The sequence below is a fragment of the Melospiza georgiana genome, chromosome 1 (assembly GCF_028018845.1).
Source record: "Melospiza georgiana isolate bMelGeo1 chromosome 1, bMelGeo1.pri, whole genome shotgun sequence".
Lineage (NCBI taxonomy): Eukaryota > Metazoa > Chordata > Aves > Passeriformes > Passerellidae > Melospiza > Melospiza georgiana.
In genome coordinates this window covers 138,983,388-139,000,676 of record NC_080430.1, presented here as the reverse complement: position 1 = coordinate 139,000,676, position 17,289 = coordinate 138,983,388, and the positions used below count along the sequence as shown (strand labels likewise).

General features: G+C 39.3%; 1 protein-coding gene across 3 annotated transcripts in view; it reads right to left on the bottom strand.

The window, feature by feature from the left end:
* Positions 1-17,289, bottom strand: part of TRPS1 (transcriptional repressor GATA binding 1) — a 211,661-nt gene that overhangs the window by 165,768 nt on the left and 28,604 nt on the right. For 2 of the 3 annotated variants that reach the window (XM_058029298.1, XM_058029314.1), the window contains exons 1-2: positions 6,904-6,958; positions 2,941-3,869 (exon numbers count right to left, since the gene is read on the bottom strand). In XM_058029298.1, coding sequence (XP_057885281.1) covers positions 2,941-3,869; positions 6,904-6,919 — 945 coding nt within the window. In that variant the 5' untranslated portion in view covers positions 6,920-6,958. Of the gene's footprint in view, positions 1-2,940; positions 3,870-6,903; positions 6,959-17,289 lie in introns of those variants that run through there. The other variant, XM_058029306.1, reaches the window with a different exon arrangement.

Below are 17,289 nucleotides of genomic sequence, written 5' to 3'. Positions count from 1 at the left end.
CAACAGGAATGCCAGAAAGACTGGATTATTTACACAGCTCCCAGACAAATTTTCTTTAGGTACTACAAAACGCACTCCTAATATTTGAATACCTGTATGTGAAATCATACATATATCCCCAGTTTTGCTGATTATACCCCCTAAAAGCTGCTTTTGGGGTTGAGAAGGTGTTTTTTGGCTATGGGTGAGGTTTAACTTCTCTGATACAAGTCCAAAAACACATTTGATTTCTTTTTCCAAGCCCTCAGCAAATGGACCACATCCCTAGATCTCGACAGATAGGATAGAAGATACTGTATTTTCCTGCACTCAAACATTTTCCCATTGCTTTTTGTTTGTCTTTGTTATGAATGCTAACTCTGGGGCTCCGTAGCATCCCTCACTACTACCAATCTTCACATACCATCATCTCCAACTGACTATTGTGAGCCAGATCAAAGTCAGTCATCTTCCATCCTCTGGCTTCTGTGCCCAGTTCCATGGCCTGAGACCATAAATCTATCAATAACTTCCAGCCTAGCTACAACAGAACCATTTGCTAAGTGCAAGGGGATCAATAAATTAGATCCTAAGCCCAGTTCATTACTATTTCAAGTTAATTACAAAGGGATTATTTTCATTTAGCCCAGTACCTATAAAAAATAATAGTGTTAACATGAACCAATTATTCTTATTCAGGTTCAGTTCCCTCTCATGTTATACAGGAGTTTGACTGAACTGATTTTAACTGGAGCACCAATCAATATGATCCCTTGTTGCGGTGGGAGATGCCAGCCGTTCAGATGCATGAGAAAAAAACCTTCAAAATGGATACAGGAGTAAGATAAACATGTGTGGATGCAAAAGGGATTTTCAAATGTTCTTTTACTTTGTTCATGAACCTCTCAAAGCTGCTATGAATCAGGAGTGGGGGAGGAGAAAGCATAAAAATATTAATCAGTTACTTATCTTCTGACATGTTATGGATCAACGCCTAGCGCACGTGCAATTGATGAAGTATGGCATTTGCCACAAAAGCTTATTTAATCTTCTATTCCCAAACTGACCAGGGAAAACTAGCACCCTTAAAAATTAATTTTCTACGTGCAGGGTTTTTTTCTTTCAAATAAACAGCCAACATTGTATAGGCTGTCTGTTCTATTTTGGAAAATGTTTTTTGTCTGAGAAAAGACTGATCTTAAGTAGATTATCTATGGACTGTTTCCTACTGCTTTTTGTCTCCCCTGCAGTATCTTACTGCCAGAGTTTAGTAGACAAGTATAGTCTAGGTTCAGCTGTTTTATTTCTCATTCTATCAGTTCAAACTGAGATAGCTCACACATCTGTTTTATTTCTGAGAGCACTGCAAAGGAAAAACATCCAGCTAATTCTAATCAAGCATAAACTTTCCTATAAATAACTAAGGACCTAACGAAACAATTGTTTGGAGGAAATGAAAGTGTGTTTAGAAACTCAAATTCCTCTATACTGTATGTCTGAGCTGTTCCAGTTTGAATGTCTTCCTGACAGCACAGATCAGTTGCTCTAAGATGCTGTCCCTGGAGTCAGCACACTGAAACTATAGCAGGAAATCCAGGTATTAACATCATACTATGTGCTAATTATAAATCATCATTTCACAATCTGACATTATTCACTTCTAACCTCTTTTAACTACATCACGTATTTGCTTTCTAATCAGAGTTTGACAGGACAGAGTGTCTGACATGAGCCAGTGATCTTTTAGTAAGGCAGCAGTTCAAAGATTGCAGCTTTTACACATAGTAACGACCTTAGTTTGATCTGCTGTTCCACAAAGAAATTGTAGAGTTCTTTAAAAAGAGGAAAAGTTTAAATAATTTGAAAAGCTTCAAGTTCCTGACTTTTTCCTGGTTTTGGTTTCTTCCTTGATGTTAGAAGCTAGCCATCTTAACCTGTCTTGCAAAATTTCTTTCCTATAGCTATGGCTTCTGCAAGCACAATTTCCACCTTTCTACCTTTTTATTTTACCATAGCCTGGGAGTTTTATCTAGTGATTACTACAATGTTTCCATGTACGCAGTCACTTGAAAATGGATTGACATTTGAGCATGTATGGTATGCAAACTTTGTTACTTTGGTTTGATTTTTCTTAAAATCTGAATTTTTGTATCATATAGAATACTGAAATATCCTACTGTATCTCTCAGTTCCAAAAGTCCAAGAATATTTTTTTAAAGAATCTTTTTAAAACTAATTAAATACTAGAGGAAAAGAAACTAATGAAAAGTCCATGAAAAACTTTTGAGTTCACTCTTTCATGGTAAAAATAAGATTTTTTTTCCAAGCAGCATCTGTAGTTTTCCTCCAACTTCAACTAGATGAGAATGACTGAGGCAATAATCCTTTTCTTACAGGCTTACAACATGAAGGACAGCATGGATTACTGTTACTTTTTGAAATGTTTTAAATATCCATTGTGTATCCTGTTTTTCTGGCACTAGACAACTTCAGAGCTGCCAAGACTTGTCATTTATTTTATCTTAATAAAGAATCAATAAGCCAAATCTTGACTCCCAGCAGCTGATAATTTAGGATTACATTTTTAATTTCCAGCTGCTGTCTTTTGTCTATCTGGTGGTTATTTTTCATTATTATTTGCTCTTTTCTTTCTGTGACAGTAAATCCTTCAGATATGATTACCAATTCAGCCGTTTGCCTGTTTGCTGAATAAGATCTCTTGCTATTGATTACCATAACGACTAAATCCTACACAGAAATGTCACTGGTCAAAAAGCCAAATATCCATCTACGCTCAGCAGACCTGCAGAAAGCCTGGCTAAAATAGACCAAAATGGTTCTGGAGGCTTAAGCAGGTTATATGAGATACAGGAATCACGTAGGTAGGACAGGCTTTGCAAGATCTGGCTTTGCAGCTGAGAAGGCAGCGAGCAGAAGCGGGGAGGCTGGGAGCATACAAACCTGCACATCGTAAGTCCCATTTAATAGGACAGGCCTCTGGGAATTGATGTCCTGCAGTACCCCTGAAAGCACAGTGCGGTTGACTTTCTGGAAGTCTTTGGAGTGGCTGAATTGCACCATGTTGTGGAGAGCCAAAATTTTAGTGTCGAGCTCAGCATCCTGCCTGGTGCGGTTGTGCAGTCCTAGGTGGTACTTGCGGAAGTGTTTGATGAGATCTGTGGGGTCGTTCCCGTAGTAACCGTACCCACAGATGTTGCATTTGAAGTCCTGAAGCTCTGGAGACAGAGGCGCTGTATCTGGATTATCATTTACCAACAAATCTGCTTTTGATTTGTTCAGCCTTAAACCCCCATCTGAAGGCACTTGTGGGTTTTTTGAGGCCATGGGGACCGGGCTTGAGCCTTGGCCATCGGTTTGACCACTTTGCACTTGCACTGTTTCATCTGAAGCTTTTGGCGACATCTGATGCTCCTCATTTGTCTCTGCTGCATCTCCTGACGGGGTACAGACCACATCTTGGGTGTCATCTGCATCTAATTTTTGAGGAGACTTCAAGGGCTCACAGATTCCCCCAACAGCTGGAGATGAGAAAGCCAGCATATTTCTGTCTGTCACCTCATCATGAGGGAAGGATGGAACATTTCCTCCCTTATTGTGGCTTTCATAATTGAAGCCAGCCTTTTCACTCAGCACTGAGCTTTTCAAGTCCTTTTTAACACTGGAAGATGGCTCTTGGATATGCATGCAAAGTTCCTCCTTGTTACTTAACTCTGCCGCATCACCCTGGTCAGTGTTTTCTTGCATCTGCTCTGCAGAAAATTCTTTTTTCCTTCCAGACTCTTCACTTTCAGTACCTGTAGACTCAAGGGTCTGTACCTCACCTTCACTAGCAACGTTTCTTAGAGGGGGATTCTTTTTCCGGACCATATCTACCACAGAAAAAGAAATAAGAAAGGAAAAAAAAAAAACAAAACAAAAAAGGGAGAGAAAAAAGAAAAAAAAGGAAAAAAAAACCTATAGAATTATTCAAGATATACAAGATATGTAACAGATTATAAACCTGACACCTTTAAAAGCATTCTGAACCATACAAATATATTGAGTACATCAACTTTTCAGAAAATTTTTGTTGAACAGGTTTTTAAGCTATGCAGAAAACTTTTAAAAAATTAGCACGCTGAGACTAAACTTAACTAAAAAGAGAACTGTAAAGAATCTAAAAAAAACACTTCCATGAGAATCAGTGAATTGCAGGTTTCATTAACTTTTGGGATGATAATAGTCTGGCAGGAAGAATTTTAAATTAATGCTTCTTTTAAAATAATTTTAAAAAACTAAGGGGAAAAATAAACTTTTGATGTCTAATGTTCATACACAGTACATTCACATATAACATAGCTTTGCAAAAATAGACCTAAAGGACATAATCTTAAGAAGAAGTTGAGTTATTAGGAAGAAAACAGATTTAGGAGAGTAAGTACTTGAGGTTTCAGAGAAAGTATTTTCCTAAGCAGGTATCAGTTTCCATATAGCAAAAGTTCCCCCTCCTACTGCCCATAAACTTCAAACAGGATTATATGGATATTCTAGAGTCTAGCCCCACAGTCCATTATTCATGTAATTAGTTCTATTTGCCAAACAAAGAAAAACTTACTTTATTAGGAAACCCACTGTCAATAAAACTTTACAGGCCTGGATCCAGACATTTGACATCACAGTGTGGCTGAGCCAGGATCTGCCCTGAAAACACCTGGAATCCACATGGATCTCATCAGCCAAACCTTTCAGTCCTCCTTGCAGACATAGCCACTACTGCTAAATCTGCAAGTACACTTTCAGGATCCATTTAAGAAAGCTGGGACAGGACAGCAGTAAGGATCAGAGAGAAAGGGGGAGTCTGCCACTGATGAGTTAGCTGCTTTCTAAACAGGGGATTATGGAAGGACAAGCAAACACACTATGCAGGTACTAAGTCAAACTCCTCATCCACTTCACCTTCCCCACTCTATTTAAGAGAAAATATATATATTAAACTCCCCTGCTGTCTCAGCTGTGTGGTTCTGGATTTGATATTCATCACCAGCTGGTTTGATCCATTTGTGTTCACATGCTAACTATGGGCAGAAGACAGATGTGCCCCAACTTTTCTATGCTCTTAATCTCTGCCAATGCTGTATACAAGGATGGATGTTTCTCTTTGCCAAATTGTGTGTGGTCTGGTGGCAGCAGCCTGCAGTACCACACATGAGATGTGAGCCACAGACTCAAGTCTGAGTCCCCATTCCCAGGCCAGCCCTGGCCTGGCCCTACAGAGGCACTGGGGATAGACATTGCTCTGCCAAGAGAGGACCACCTGGAGACTCTGGGAGCAGCCCTGATGTGCTCCAAATGGTGCTGTATCCAGACCTTTGAAAGCCACGGACAACCTTCTCAAAACAGTACTTTGAGAAGCAAGGCTGGGGACAGAGGTTAAAAATAAAAGAACAGGCATCTGTACATCCTCTTATTTACATCTGCTCCACATGAAAGGGCACTATAAGCTCTGTTGATAAAAACAGACAACTTCTTAGGGGAAATGTTCAACTTGTGTCTTGGGCTGGCTCTGTTGTCTTTGTGGTTGAGCTGATCCACAGGCAGCATGGGCTACAGCAAGGCGGCTTTCACACAGAATGCCAGCTTATGTTACAGAAATTTTAACACTCCATGTGGTCCTAATAGGTTTCTTAAATGCCTACTGCAATGCCTTACTGCAGAAGACACGTATGCTTGGGAACCAAATGTCTTCTCTTTAAAATCAACTACACCTACCAGGGGATGTGTGAACTACATTGGACTCTTTTTTCCCCAATAACTTCTGAACCACAAAGTCACTCAGAACTCAGAGAAAAGAAATATTTTCTGCTGTAGTAAGAGAACTATTACAATAGACTCAGCCTACTAAAACAACATGTAAACATATATAATTCAAGGTATAAAGATAGTCATTAGCCTTTCAGCAGTGCTACTTCTCTGTGAGACTCCATGAATGCTCTTGGTTAACACACACACAAAATATCTGTGAGTATCTCTGATAGGTGTTCAGCTAAGTAAGTACTTTTCTCCTGGTTACACATCCCAAACCGTTTTTAAAATAACTTCCGTTTAAATGCAATTCGTGGCAGACGACAGAGAAAGAAGTCCTGACTGCGCAGTGAAGAAAAATCAGAAATCAAGAAAGTAAACATCATGACTGTTACCTCAGTCAAAATTAAACAAGACTAAATGCAATGTTATAAAATGTTTTTGTTACAGATATTTTTGGCAGATAAGGAAAGCTTAGAGACTTGCTATCTTCATGACAACTGACAGAAGAGAGTCAGAGAAAAGGACAGAAAAAAAGTCCCTTTAAAGAAAAGAAAAGAAAAATCTAGACTCTCTACAGGCTAACTGGACAGTAGATTTAGCTACTTTAATTCTAATTTTCCCAATACATTTGTGAGTCTGGGTTGTTAATGGAAGGGGGAAAAGGAAGCAGTATCTGCCTAATGGAGCTTTTTCATGCAACATTCTACATTTGGAGAAAGAAAGGAAAGAAGAAAGAAGATAACATTGACTTCCTTAAGCTGAATTTAAAAGTATTTTCCCTTATTTTTCTTTTAGCTTTTGAAAAATCATCTGTCATTTATTTGATATCCACATAAGGGAACAGTAAGAAAAGACACAGGGATTTTTTTGTTGTCGAAATTCCACCACTATCATTTTTCAGAGACGTATTATGTAAATAAAACTACATTTGCAATACTCCTAAATTGAAGAAACCATCCCTTAGCAAGTCATAAGTTAGATACAGAAAGAATATAGCCACTCTGAAATTATTATCTCTAAGACAAATAACAGATTGCACAATGTTTTATTGTGTGCCAAGAACGTTTTCGGTTAACAATTTCACTTGAAAAAATAGATCACATACTTGTAAAATCATACCCAGCATTGACTTCATAAGGCATGTGGCTTTAGAGTGCTTTTTACAATTATTAATTCTATTAGTCAACTAGCAGGCGGGCTAATGCAATTGTCTTAGAAGATGCACGGAAGACACAGAAGACATTTTGAGAGCTGATCTGTATATCTGCAAAACAAAACAAAAAAAAAAAGGTTTTCCTTCCTAAATTATGCATTCAAAATATGGTGTTCACTTAAAAACATTATTATACCTATTGTACATTCCCATGCATCTATTACTGGACACTATACAAATAGAGTCTGCTGTTCTCTATTTCCCTCCAACATGAGAAATCCCATAGCTCTCTTCTCCTCAGAAGGAGCTCCTGCTCCTGCACGCGCACGCACTCACACAAAAAGACAAAAAATATCTCAGAGCTAATGTTTACCAAACACAAAGTCTAAAACGACTTTAAAGTAACTGTTGAAAATGAGCTGTAGAAAGAAAGTGTGTTAAAAATTCACATGCATCATCATGGGACTGGCCTAATGGCATCTAAATAACTCCATCAGCAGTTGCAAGTTAACCTCTGCTGGCTGCCTTGTGTTCCACTTCAAAAAAAATTAGTGGTGTTACTTTCATTGTTAGCAGACAACTTCCCACACCTCTCCAGTGCCACTGCAATAGTAAGCACATTTGCCGGGTGCTAGTAAAGAAGCCAAGTGAAGAACAGGCTTTGGGACCTGGCTTTTCAGCACTGAAAATAGTGATCTGCCCATAATAAAAGAATTACTAAGCCTGATGTGAATGAAAGGACTTCTCGAGCTGAGGGAATTTTGGATAAGGCCCAGGTTGCAGTTATATGTACTCTCCCTCAAAAACAGGCAAGGCCTGTGGTTCATACATCTGCAATTTTCTGTTCAACAGTCACTCACATCAGTTCATCCCTGGAAACAAAAACTTCTTCTAGATTCAGTTTGTAATTCAGAATAATGAATTACCATAGTGATTACTGAACTTCTTACAAAAACAGAAAAGAAAAAACAAATTCTGGTAATCATTCTGGTAATCAATAGTTTCATACTAGTGGTGAAGATAATGGCTAATTACCTGCTGATCACCAGCTTCCCAGCGGGTCGCTGTTGTTGCTCATTACTTTTACTGAATGTGATGGCTTGTCATCAAAGCCTATTGCAACAGAATGATTGCTGCCTGGTGCTTGTGCTGCAGGTTTAGGTCAGATCTTAGTCATACGCTCTTTTTAACAGAATAATCCATCTAGAAATATGTTTGAATTTTATGAGATACCACTGACTACTCTTTGTACAAGTAGATGCACAAGCAGACAAAGAGCAAACTGAGTCAAGGGTATATGAAGACTGTGACATTATCAGTCAGTACACTGCGGCAACAAAAAATTAAATGAAAATACACATTTATATTCAACAGTCTCAAGTAGGCCATCTTTGTTAAGGGATAGTAAAATTAATACTTTTACACTCATATATATTACACACCCACACAAAGACATATAATGCACATACGGCGCTAGAACATCAATCATTTTCCCAGAATAATGCAGCAAAAAATCATTAACTCTCGGTGTCTCAGCTTAATATATGTGTAATACTTACCTATCTCACAGGAGTGTTGTGAGGCTTAATTAATTAGTGACTGTAAAGCACTTTGTGATCCTCTAATGAAAGGTGCTACATAGCACAAAGTATTATTAAAATCATTAGGACCACAAAAAAGCCCTGTGGAATTCCAGCCTACACTGTCTGTTGGGGTTGGGAGCGATCTTAATATTAAAAGGAGACCATCAGACTAATTTTCATAATTTTTTCAAGATTTTTTCCCCCTTTGCTGTTGTGATAGCACGTTAGAAACTAGAAATTTAATCTTTATCATCTTAATAACATACACTCATGTAGTTTGTTACTGCAGGGCTAGAGAAGGGAGCAGTGCTTTTGGCATTCATCTGGCTTTCCCTTTTAAGAAAAAAAAAATTTGCGAGATTGAGAGACATATTTTGACACCTTCCCACACTCCACTCCAGCAGGACAGCCGATCATGTGAGATCGCAGGAGAGAAGAAAAACAGCAAAAAAAAAAAAAAAAAAAGACGCAAAACAAAACCCAATTTATTACACATAAATAGACCACAAAGTCTGTCTGCTGTTCTTCATATAAAAACCCCTAAGTGTTCAAAGCGGTGGCTTCTATCAAGCACATAAAGTCCCAATCAGTGCGGAGCCTCCTCCCCACTCTCCGCGCAACAATCGAGCAGCTGTAAGGCACACGAGGCCAGCGAGCTCCCGCTTTGAGACGGAATCTCTGGGAAAGCGCCTCGGCGGCGGCCCCGGCCCTGGGGAGCCAGCGGCACCCAGCCCGCCCTCACCCGCCGCGGCAGCCGGGCCCGCCGGGCTGGCCCAGGCCTGCGCCCAGCACAGCCTCAAAGGTAACGAGCTCATTACTACAGCCCGCAATGCAAAGACCTGCCATGTTTTCTAATTTAAGTGTTAAAAAAATATATATTTAAAACCCTGTAAATAACACTGGAAATTCCAGGTGAAATTGCTGAAATTACTGAAAATTAGATTACATTAGATGCAAACTACCCCAGACTCAGACACAGCGGTAGAGGACTGGCCAAAGCTGCTGCTCTTCTACCTTCCCTTGTGGACATTGCACAATGAAATGAGAGAGAAGAGATGTACAGCTTCACATCCCCACCACCTCTGGCTGGGACACAGAGCAGGAGGCAGTCACACACGATGCTTCTCTCCCACTTCTGCTCGTGGTTCTCAGAGCAAGCCTGCCGGCAAACAACCAACACATGGTCTTCCCTAACTTTTCTCTGCTGAGAAGGGAAGGAAAGAACAACTCCTTTTATGTAAGGAACCCAAGAGTCAGGCCCTAAACCATGGGAGGGCAGAATAAGCTAAATGACAAGCAACTGCCTCTTCAACCGGACCACCTCCCTTCTGCTTTGGCATAAGTGTCTTCACACACCATACAGGACAGAAGATGCCACAGCTCTTAGCAACTGACAAGTTAATTCCAAAGGAGTTTTTAATCTATATATGTTTTTCTGCAAGCCCTCAAACTGCATGTCCACTCTTTCCTGCCTGAAATTGCTAAGGTAGAACATGATTCCTCGTATCAGTAAAATTAGGCAGGATCAGACATTGTAATTAGACAAATTGAATCTGTTTGATATTTTATACTCCACGTGCTCCACTGAAATTATGATAACTTCATCAATCTAAAAAGTGCAAGAAGAAAACAATGTATTAGTAGAAGAAGAACACATCATATTAGTAGAACAGCATTACAGCAAAACATTGTTGTTTTTTCTCCTCCTCTCCTATTTGGTTGCATTTTCAGGCTAAATTCTTCAGTTTATCCCCTGATCACCAATTTGCCAAGGGCTGTTTGCAATTTTTTTCCCCTACAACAAAGAGACAAGTGGAAAGAACTGTGGTCTGTTCAAGCTTGCTCCTTCCCATTTACATTTACTTTCCCAACATCGATCGTTCTCAAATCTCTAAAGGTGCACTTTTGGGCATCTTAAATCCTGTTCAGCTACAAAGTGCCATCACCTTCAAACAACTCTCATCAGGTAAATCTCTTATTAATTCACACTGAATTAATTCACAATGATCTTTTCTATTACCTTATGCTTCAGAGCACAGCACACTTCAGTAATCATCTAGCCACTGGAATAAATCTAACCTTTTCTATGGGTATAAAGCAGACACTTGGTCATTTCAAAAGAGTTTAGGAGTGGCATTTCAAAACAGATTGTTTAAGCCCACTTCCTGGCACTTATTTCATTTTAAGCTCACTCCTGGGGTAATCACACAGACACTTTCAGGAGAAACTGAAGTCAAAAGGTGATGTATGTAAAGAGGTGACATGAAGGAGAATTGTATCCTATCTTGCAACCAAAATGAAGAATTCTAAACCTGCTTTTATTTACAAGTCCCTGAGCACAGCAGGTTTATGTTCTGCATTTCTTACTGGCCTGCTGCAGAGAGCTTGTTCCTACCTGCCCTCCACAGCCATCCATCTAGGATGGGAGAGCCCAACAAAGCAGGATTTACTTTGCCCAGACTTCCAATCAAGTACCTAAAAGCACTCTGTACACATGACAACTAATTAAAACTCAACAAAGCTTGTGAAACAGGAAAACTAACATCATTGCCATTTTATGGATAAAAAATATTATTTACAGAGAAATTAAAAATTCAAAGTGTTCAAGGTGACGTGCAGGCAGACTTCTTGGCTAGTGACTGAACCTGGGTCTCTAGATGTCCAGGTCCGTATCCCTCTCCTGTATGTATTTCAGTAAAGGAAGCATCACCCTGCACTTGACAAAAGGCCAACATCCCATAATTTAATAAGGTACAGAAGGAGCATCTCATGCAAAAATCTAAGTGCTCCAATTTATCATGACAGTTATGGGATAAGCTGACATTTTATTTGTATGTAAATTAGTCTCCAAAACAGCATTAAAAGGCCGCACTTTCAGAGAATATTATGCCTTTGCTTCTCTGTTCTGCATTTATCTAAACTCAGCTTTGTATATTAAAAGCAGTTTAATTTTTATGTATTGATGCTGCTTTGCATGCTCCCCAATCCACTGTTATTGCACCACGGAGAGAATCCAGCCTGATTTGCTTACTGCAATAAAGTAAGTGACTTCTGCCAGGACTGACACCTCCTATGGGAGCCCTGCCTGCCATCCTCTCCAAATCTTCTGGTTATTCTATTAATTATCTGTTGTTATACTTTATAGGATGCAGAACATTCCCTATTAGATGAAACTGGAGGACCATTTAGTCTGGTGTTCTCTTTTGGAGATACCAGATCCTTCAAAGAAAGTTCAACTGCCTTTCAATAGAATCATCAACTTCTGTGAAAAATAAATTGCTCCTCATCCTCAATGCTTAAGACAGCAGCTTACTTTCTGAAGAGTAAGAGGGTCTGTAGGCCTTAATTATATCTCAAAATTTTACTATTTCTTTTTAAAGAAGTCCTATATATCCCCAGGTCCAATAAAAGTGACCAGAATCTATGTCAACATTGCAATGATCCTGGTATCGGTGACATCTTATAGCTCTCACTCTACAATTTAAGCCTTAAAAAAAGAAGAAAAAAAAAAAAGGAAATATTTTAAATGTTTAGAGTTTGCTTTTTGCCAATGGAGTAGAATTTTCCCTTAATCTTGTACCAGCAAGAATCAAAGACCTCCTGGGCTGTGGGGGCTGTGGGGGCTGTGGGCACATCTGTCACATCCACACTGTTCATCTGTCTTTAGGGCAAGCAACCACTATCTTGCCAAACTCTTCTAGTAGGTGTGGCAATCTCATATGTTTCAATTTCTTTTCAGCCTGAGTAAACTCAATGTTCTCTGTAATCCAAATGTCCTTTGAAGACAATGGGAGTTTAGGGTTTGCAGATGACTCAGAACTGAATCTGAGTTGAGTGTACTGGCAAAGCAAGCACAGTGCTACCTTCAGATGAAGAGTGAGGAAAGAAGGTGACCTCCTGGCTCCTAGGCAAGAGCAATCAGGTATGGGTACAAGAAATGACTCATTTGTTCTTTTGCATTAAGAATACAATGGACTGATCCTATTTCCCTTGAAGGTAATGGCAAAAGCTTCATGGACTGAGAAGCAAGTCTGAGATGTGCTGTCCCTTTCTGCCAGGTGAGATCTGTGATATGAAAGGAAGGCAATCAGAGTTCCCTTGCCCAAAACCTCAGTGAAATGGAACCATAAATTACTTGGGACAAGAGGAAAAGATGCAAGGGAGATAGTGGATGGTTTTGGCTAGCATTCCAGAAAAGTTCAAATAATTTTGTTTCCAACTAGAGGCAAAGTCCTCCCATTTGAAAAGGATTGAAATTTCAGAAACTGGGAAGGAGGCAGAAGTCTACAGCCTAGACCTAAACCAGTAATATTAAATCATCACCGGAGAGGGCATTATTGTAGTACTTTTCCAGCCAGACCAGAATCAGGATGAACATGAATTTGCAAAAATGTCCTTAATTTTTTTTTTCTTTATAAAAAAAATTTGGCAAGAGTTTCCAGACACAAGTTACATAGGTAAGAGAGGGCAACCAAGGGCAACCGGAGTTGAGCCCACATACATCAAAGCAGACTCAGGCTTTGGGTACCCATCCAAACTGAGCCTTCAAAGGTTCTGATGTTGCCCTATTGTTTAGCTTGAATCTTGTCTAAGCTTGTTCAGGAGAACCCACATTCTGAAGTATGGAAGAAGGGAAAAAGAACACACATTTTCCAAACTGTGATTGCAAAACAAAACAAAAAAATGTAAATCTACCTGCTGCAGGGTAATACTGGTAAGCGTGGCTAGCTATTGTTGCTCCCTGCTTTTCAATTTCCATATATTAGCATTCATTGCCAACATTATTAAATCCAAAGTTATTTGGATGCTTTGATCAGCAAATTGAACCTTGAGTCTATACATGATGTACCTATATTCACATAAAGTTTACAAAATTATTATATTTCCCTATTTTAACTTTTTTCCCCCCACATGCTGTGAGTTTCCATATATCCCACAGCCATACATTCCAAACACAGACTATTTTATTTAGGAATTTATTCAAGAATTTAGATAAAAAGAAAAGCAATGGAAATTGTTTGGCAGTGTCTATATAAACAGTTCCTATACATTTGGGTTGAATCATCCAGCAATCACTCATCTTGACATGCCTGTGACAGATAAAACTTTCATCACCAATATGCCTTCTTGACTTAGAGATCAGGAGACAGGGGATCCATATTACAAAATCTCTTTTACTGTTTATGGCTATCACAAAAATTAAAATCACATTAAACATAAGCAAGTCAGAATTTTGGCACTGTTTTTCCACTCAGCACAAATAACCCCACTCTCCATTGTGAATGGGGGAGAAACAACAGCAGTGGCAACCACAACAAAAGACTGGATTGTGTGTTCTCTACACAAAACAGAAAGCTGTGCCTATTCAAGAAATCTTGGCCATTTGTCAGAAATTACAGAACTGATGTTGAAGCCCAATATTAGCTCCAGCCAAAGCAGTGGTGAATTACCTTGCCATTCGAATCATCCCTATTAACAAGGAAAGACTTGCAGCACACATCATATGGTCCTCATGCAGACTGAGAAACAGAGCCGCTTTCTTAAAAAAACCCAAAGTAAAATACATTAAAAAAAAGACCAAAGTGAATGCAAATAGATTCACTCTGAGTGGTTTGTCTATTATTTGCCCTTTTTATCTCTTATTTTTCTTTTGAAGCTGAGAAATGAAGTGAAATGCTGATGAGAAAGCTAGTCTTCCAGCGCTTCCACCTTAATCATTTGTTATGAAACGGCTTTAAAACAGCAGCATTTTTCAGAAAGCTGTAAGCACTGAGAACATGCATTCGCTGAGGAGCATGATCTCTGCTTTACCCATTTCAGTTCTGGTCAGAAAAGGGGGAAGGAGGGCGCAGAATAAGAAGAGTCCTTGATACTCTGCTGATGTGGCTTTGCAGCAGCTTCGTGAGTGCTGGCAACCCTTTAAAACTGGCAAGGGATGCCAGCGCCAGCCTGCTGACTGCTGGATGAATATATATAGTGCAAATAATGCTGTTCTTGAATCAGTTTTTCCCAAACTCCCACATAAACTTTCCATGGGAAAATCTCATAATGCCTGCATAAGTGATTTTATGAATCTAGCTTTCAGCTTTTGATAGAAGATTTCTTACGCTACTGGCTTTGATTCTTTATTGCACAAAGGGGTGGTGCCAAAAGCCCTCACATTAGCCTGGACCATGCAGACATCAGAAATTTAATTTAAACATCAGTAATCTGCCAGGATCATAAAACACATACAAAAAAAGATTTAATTTTTTTCCCCTGGTAGGTAAATATGTAATTTCAGAAACACGAGTGCGGCATAGGTGGCAGAATCTGTACGCAGCAACATAGAGACAGAAACTAAAACTACCAATGAGAGTAGAAATCTTCGGTCTGAAGAGACGAACAGAACTGAACAGTTGTTTTATTCCTATTGAAGATACATTTTGAAATAAGTAGGGCACTATATTTCTTTTCCAGAAATAATGCACCTGAATGTTTCTTAAAGGTATATATATATCACTACCTCTCTAAAGGTTACAGAGAGGTACAACCATAGATTACACTAATATTTCCATTCTCAAAAATCCCATGTACGCAAGCCTTACCACATTGCTCCTGTCTTCCTCCTCAGAGCTGCCTTCATGCCGCCTCAATTTCCAATTCAGTACCTCACTAGTTTTAAGAAATATCCAGCAATGATGTTGAGCTGATTTGTTGGACTGGGAAGTATCCCACAAAAAGTGAAAGCTTTTGCCGTGTTTTCACTTACAAAGAAAACAACTATTAAAGCAACTTCTGGGTTCACTGGCATTTTGGAGTCTAAAAAAAGACCCAAAACTACTTGCAGAGGCTACAACAGTACCTTCTTTGAAGTAATGTTGCAACTTGTGCAAAGGAATTTGGGATGTACCTGAGATCTGAAGGTGCGGACTACAAATTAACACAGCCAATTAGGTGCAGAAGCTGAGAGTCCAACATGGATGGGGTGAGATAACCACAACTCATAAATAAAAGGACTGGCAAATGTGAGCCAGTTGGCTGAGTAAAGATCATGTCATTCTGCTCATCTAGCTGCTGCCCATCAATAATCTGTTGCTATTTGCTCTCCCCGTGACAATCAATCCAAGTTAGGGCTGCTTCTAATTTTCCTATGAATAGCTGCAGAACATCCACAACTGCTTTTTCAAACAACTCAAGAAATAAATGTTTCATCCACATATCAGCATGCAAATTCTTCCCAAAAGGGGGACTAGTCAATAGTAAATAATTACTCCTGTAAGAGTTTCATCTGATAAACATCAAGACAAAAGGCTACAAAAGTGAACTTTGTACCATTAACAGTCAGGAGAGAATCCAACTTCTAAAATTACTTGAGTAACTGATACAGGACCCCAAAACTGTGACAATTCTGTAGAGAATGTTTCACAATAGATGTAGTCATCTTTTAGGGATTAGTATTAGCTATAAATTTCTTACCCCCTGAAATCTGGTACAACCGGATTTATACAGCAAAGATGACTTCCTTTGAAGAAGACAGAGATGAAATCACAGCCAATTAAATTGAAGCATCTCTTAAACAATTCTTTTGTTAAGCAGTATGTATTGAAAGAATAAGAATACATTAGAGAAATTAGAAATTATCTTCATAATTTGGCCGTGGCTTCTCTTCTTGTGAGTAATGAGAACAACCCAAGATCACAGATAAAAACCTTAATGTCAGAAGACATCCATACAAGCACTGTATGTAGATAACAAGAAGAGCATATATATGCATATATGACCTAAAGAACAGAGATTGCAGTAAACAAATGTATTTGTAAAGTACATGAAGTACTTGGGTCTTCTCCAGCATCAAAAATCTACTGATTAAACCAAACATAGACTCAAGTCTCTTTTAAAAAAATAACCTTGTTATCACTGAATCCCATACCATCTTGCTAGGCCTTGGCCTATTAATAGAAAAATAATTCTCTTTATGGCTCCCAGATCTAAAGAATCAATTTGATTTCCCATCCTATTACACTCTAAGTTGTTGAAGCTCTGGATCTCCTTTGAGTATGAAACAAAAACACCCAAGAGCTCTGCTCATAACCCTCGCGCTTCCTCTGCCCACAGCGGAATCCACAGCAGTTGCCATTTTGCCTGCTCACAAGATGGCACGCTTGTCTCACTCCAGCTGCACAAATAACTCTGCATCACACTCACAGCACCGGGGATAATTAAAGGTTAGGCACGGAGGTGGCAGCAACACGCTCCCACAGCAGCAAGGGCTCCGGCGGGGCTGCAGGCCTGTCTGCCTGTGCTGGGCTGCCTCAAACACCACCTGGGCCATGACCTGCTGCTTCTCGCTTCCCAAACTCTGCCGTGGGAAACACTGGGGGCTTGGAAGCTGCAAACCCCAGAGGAAAAAAACGTGGCTCCTTAAGCTCCAACTGAACTTTGCCTACATAGAACTCTACTGGCCTCTGAGCTGAAGAACTCGAGTAATTCATGAGTACACTGTAATCTGGGCAACAAACACACACTTGATTAGACTCTAAAATTACTGAAAATTACCATCTCCCTTGCGTCCTTCTAACAGCTTGACATATCAATGCCTAATGTCTCATTATGTTTCAATTTGAATCATGACTGTAAATCACTGGAAATACACAAAAAGAATGAGACATCATATTTGGGTGAAAAAAATGAGGATGCATGAGAGACTAGACATTAGAAACTTTATGAAAATATTAAAATCAGCAACCAAAACATCCTATAAACTGAGAAATGGCAAGTCCACTGGAG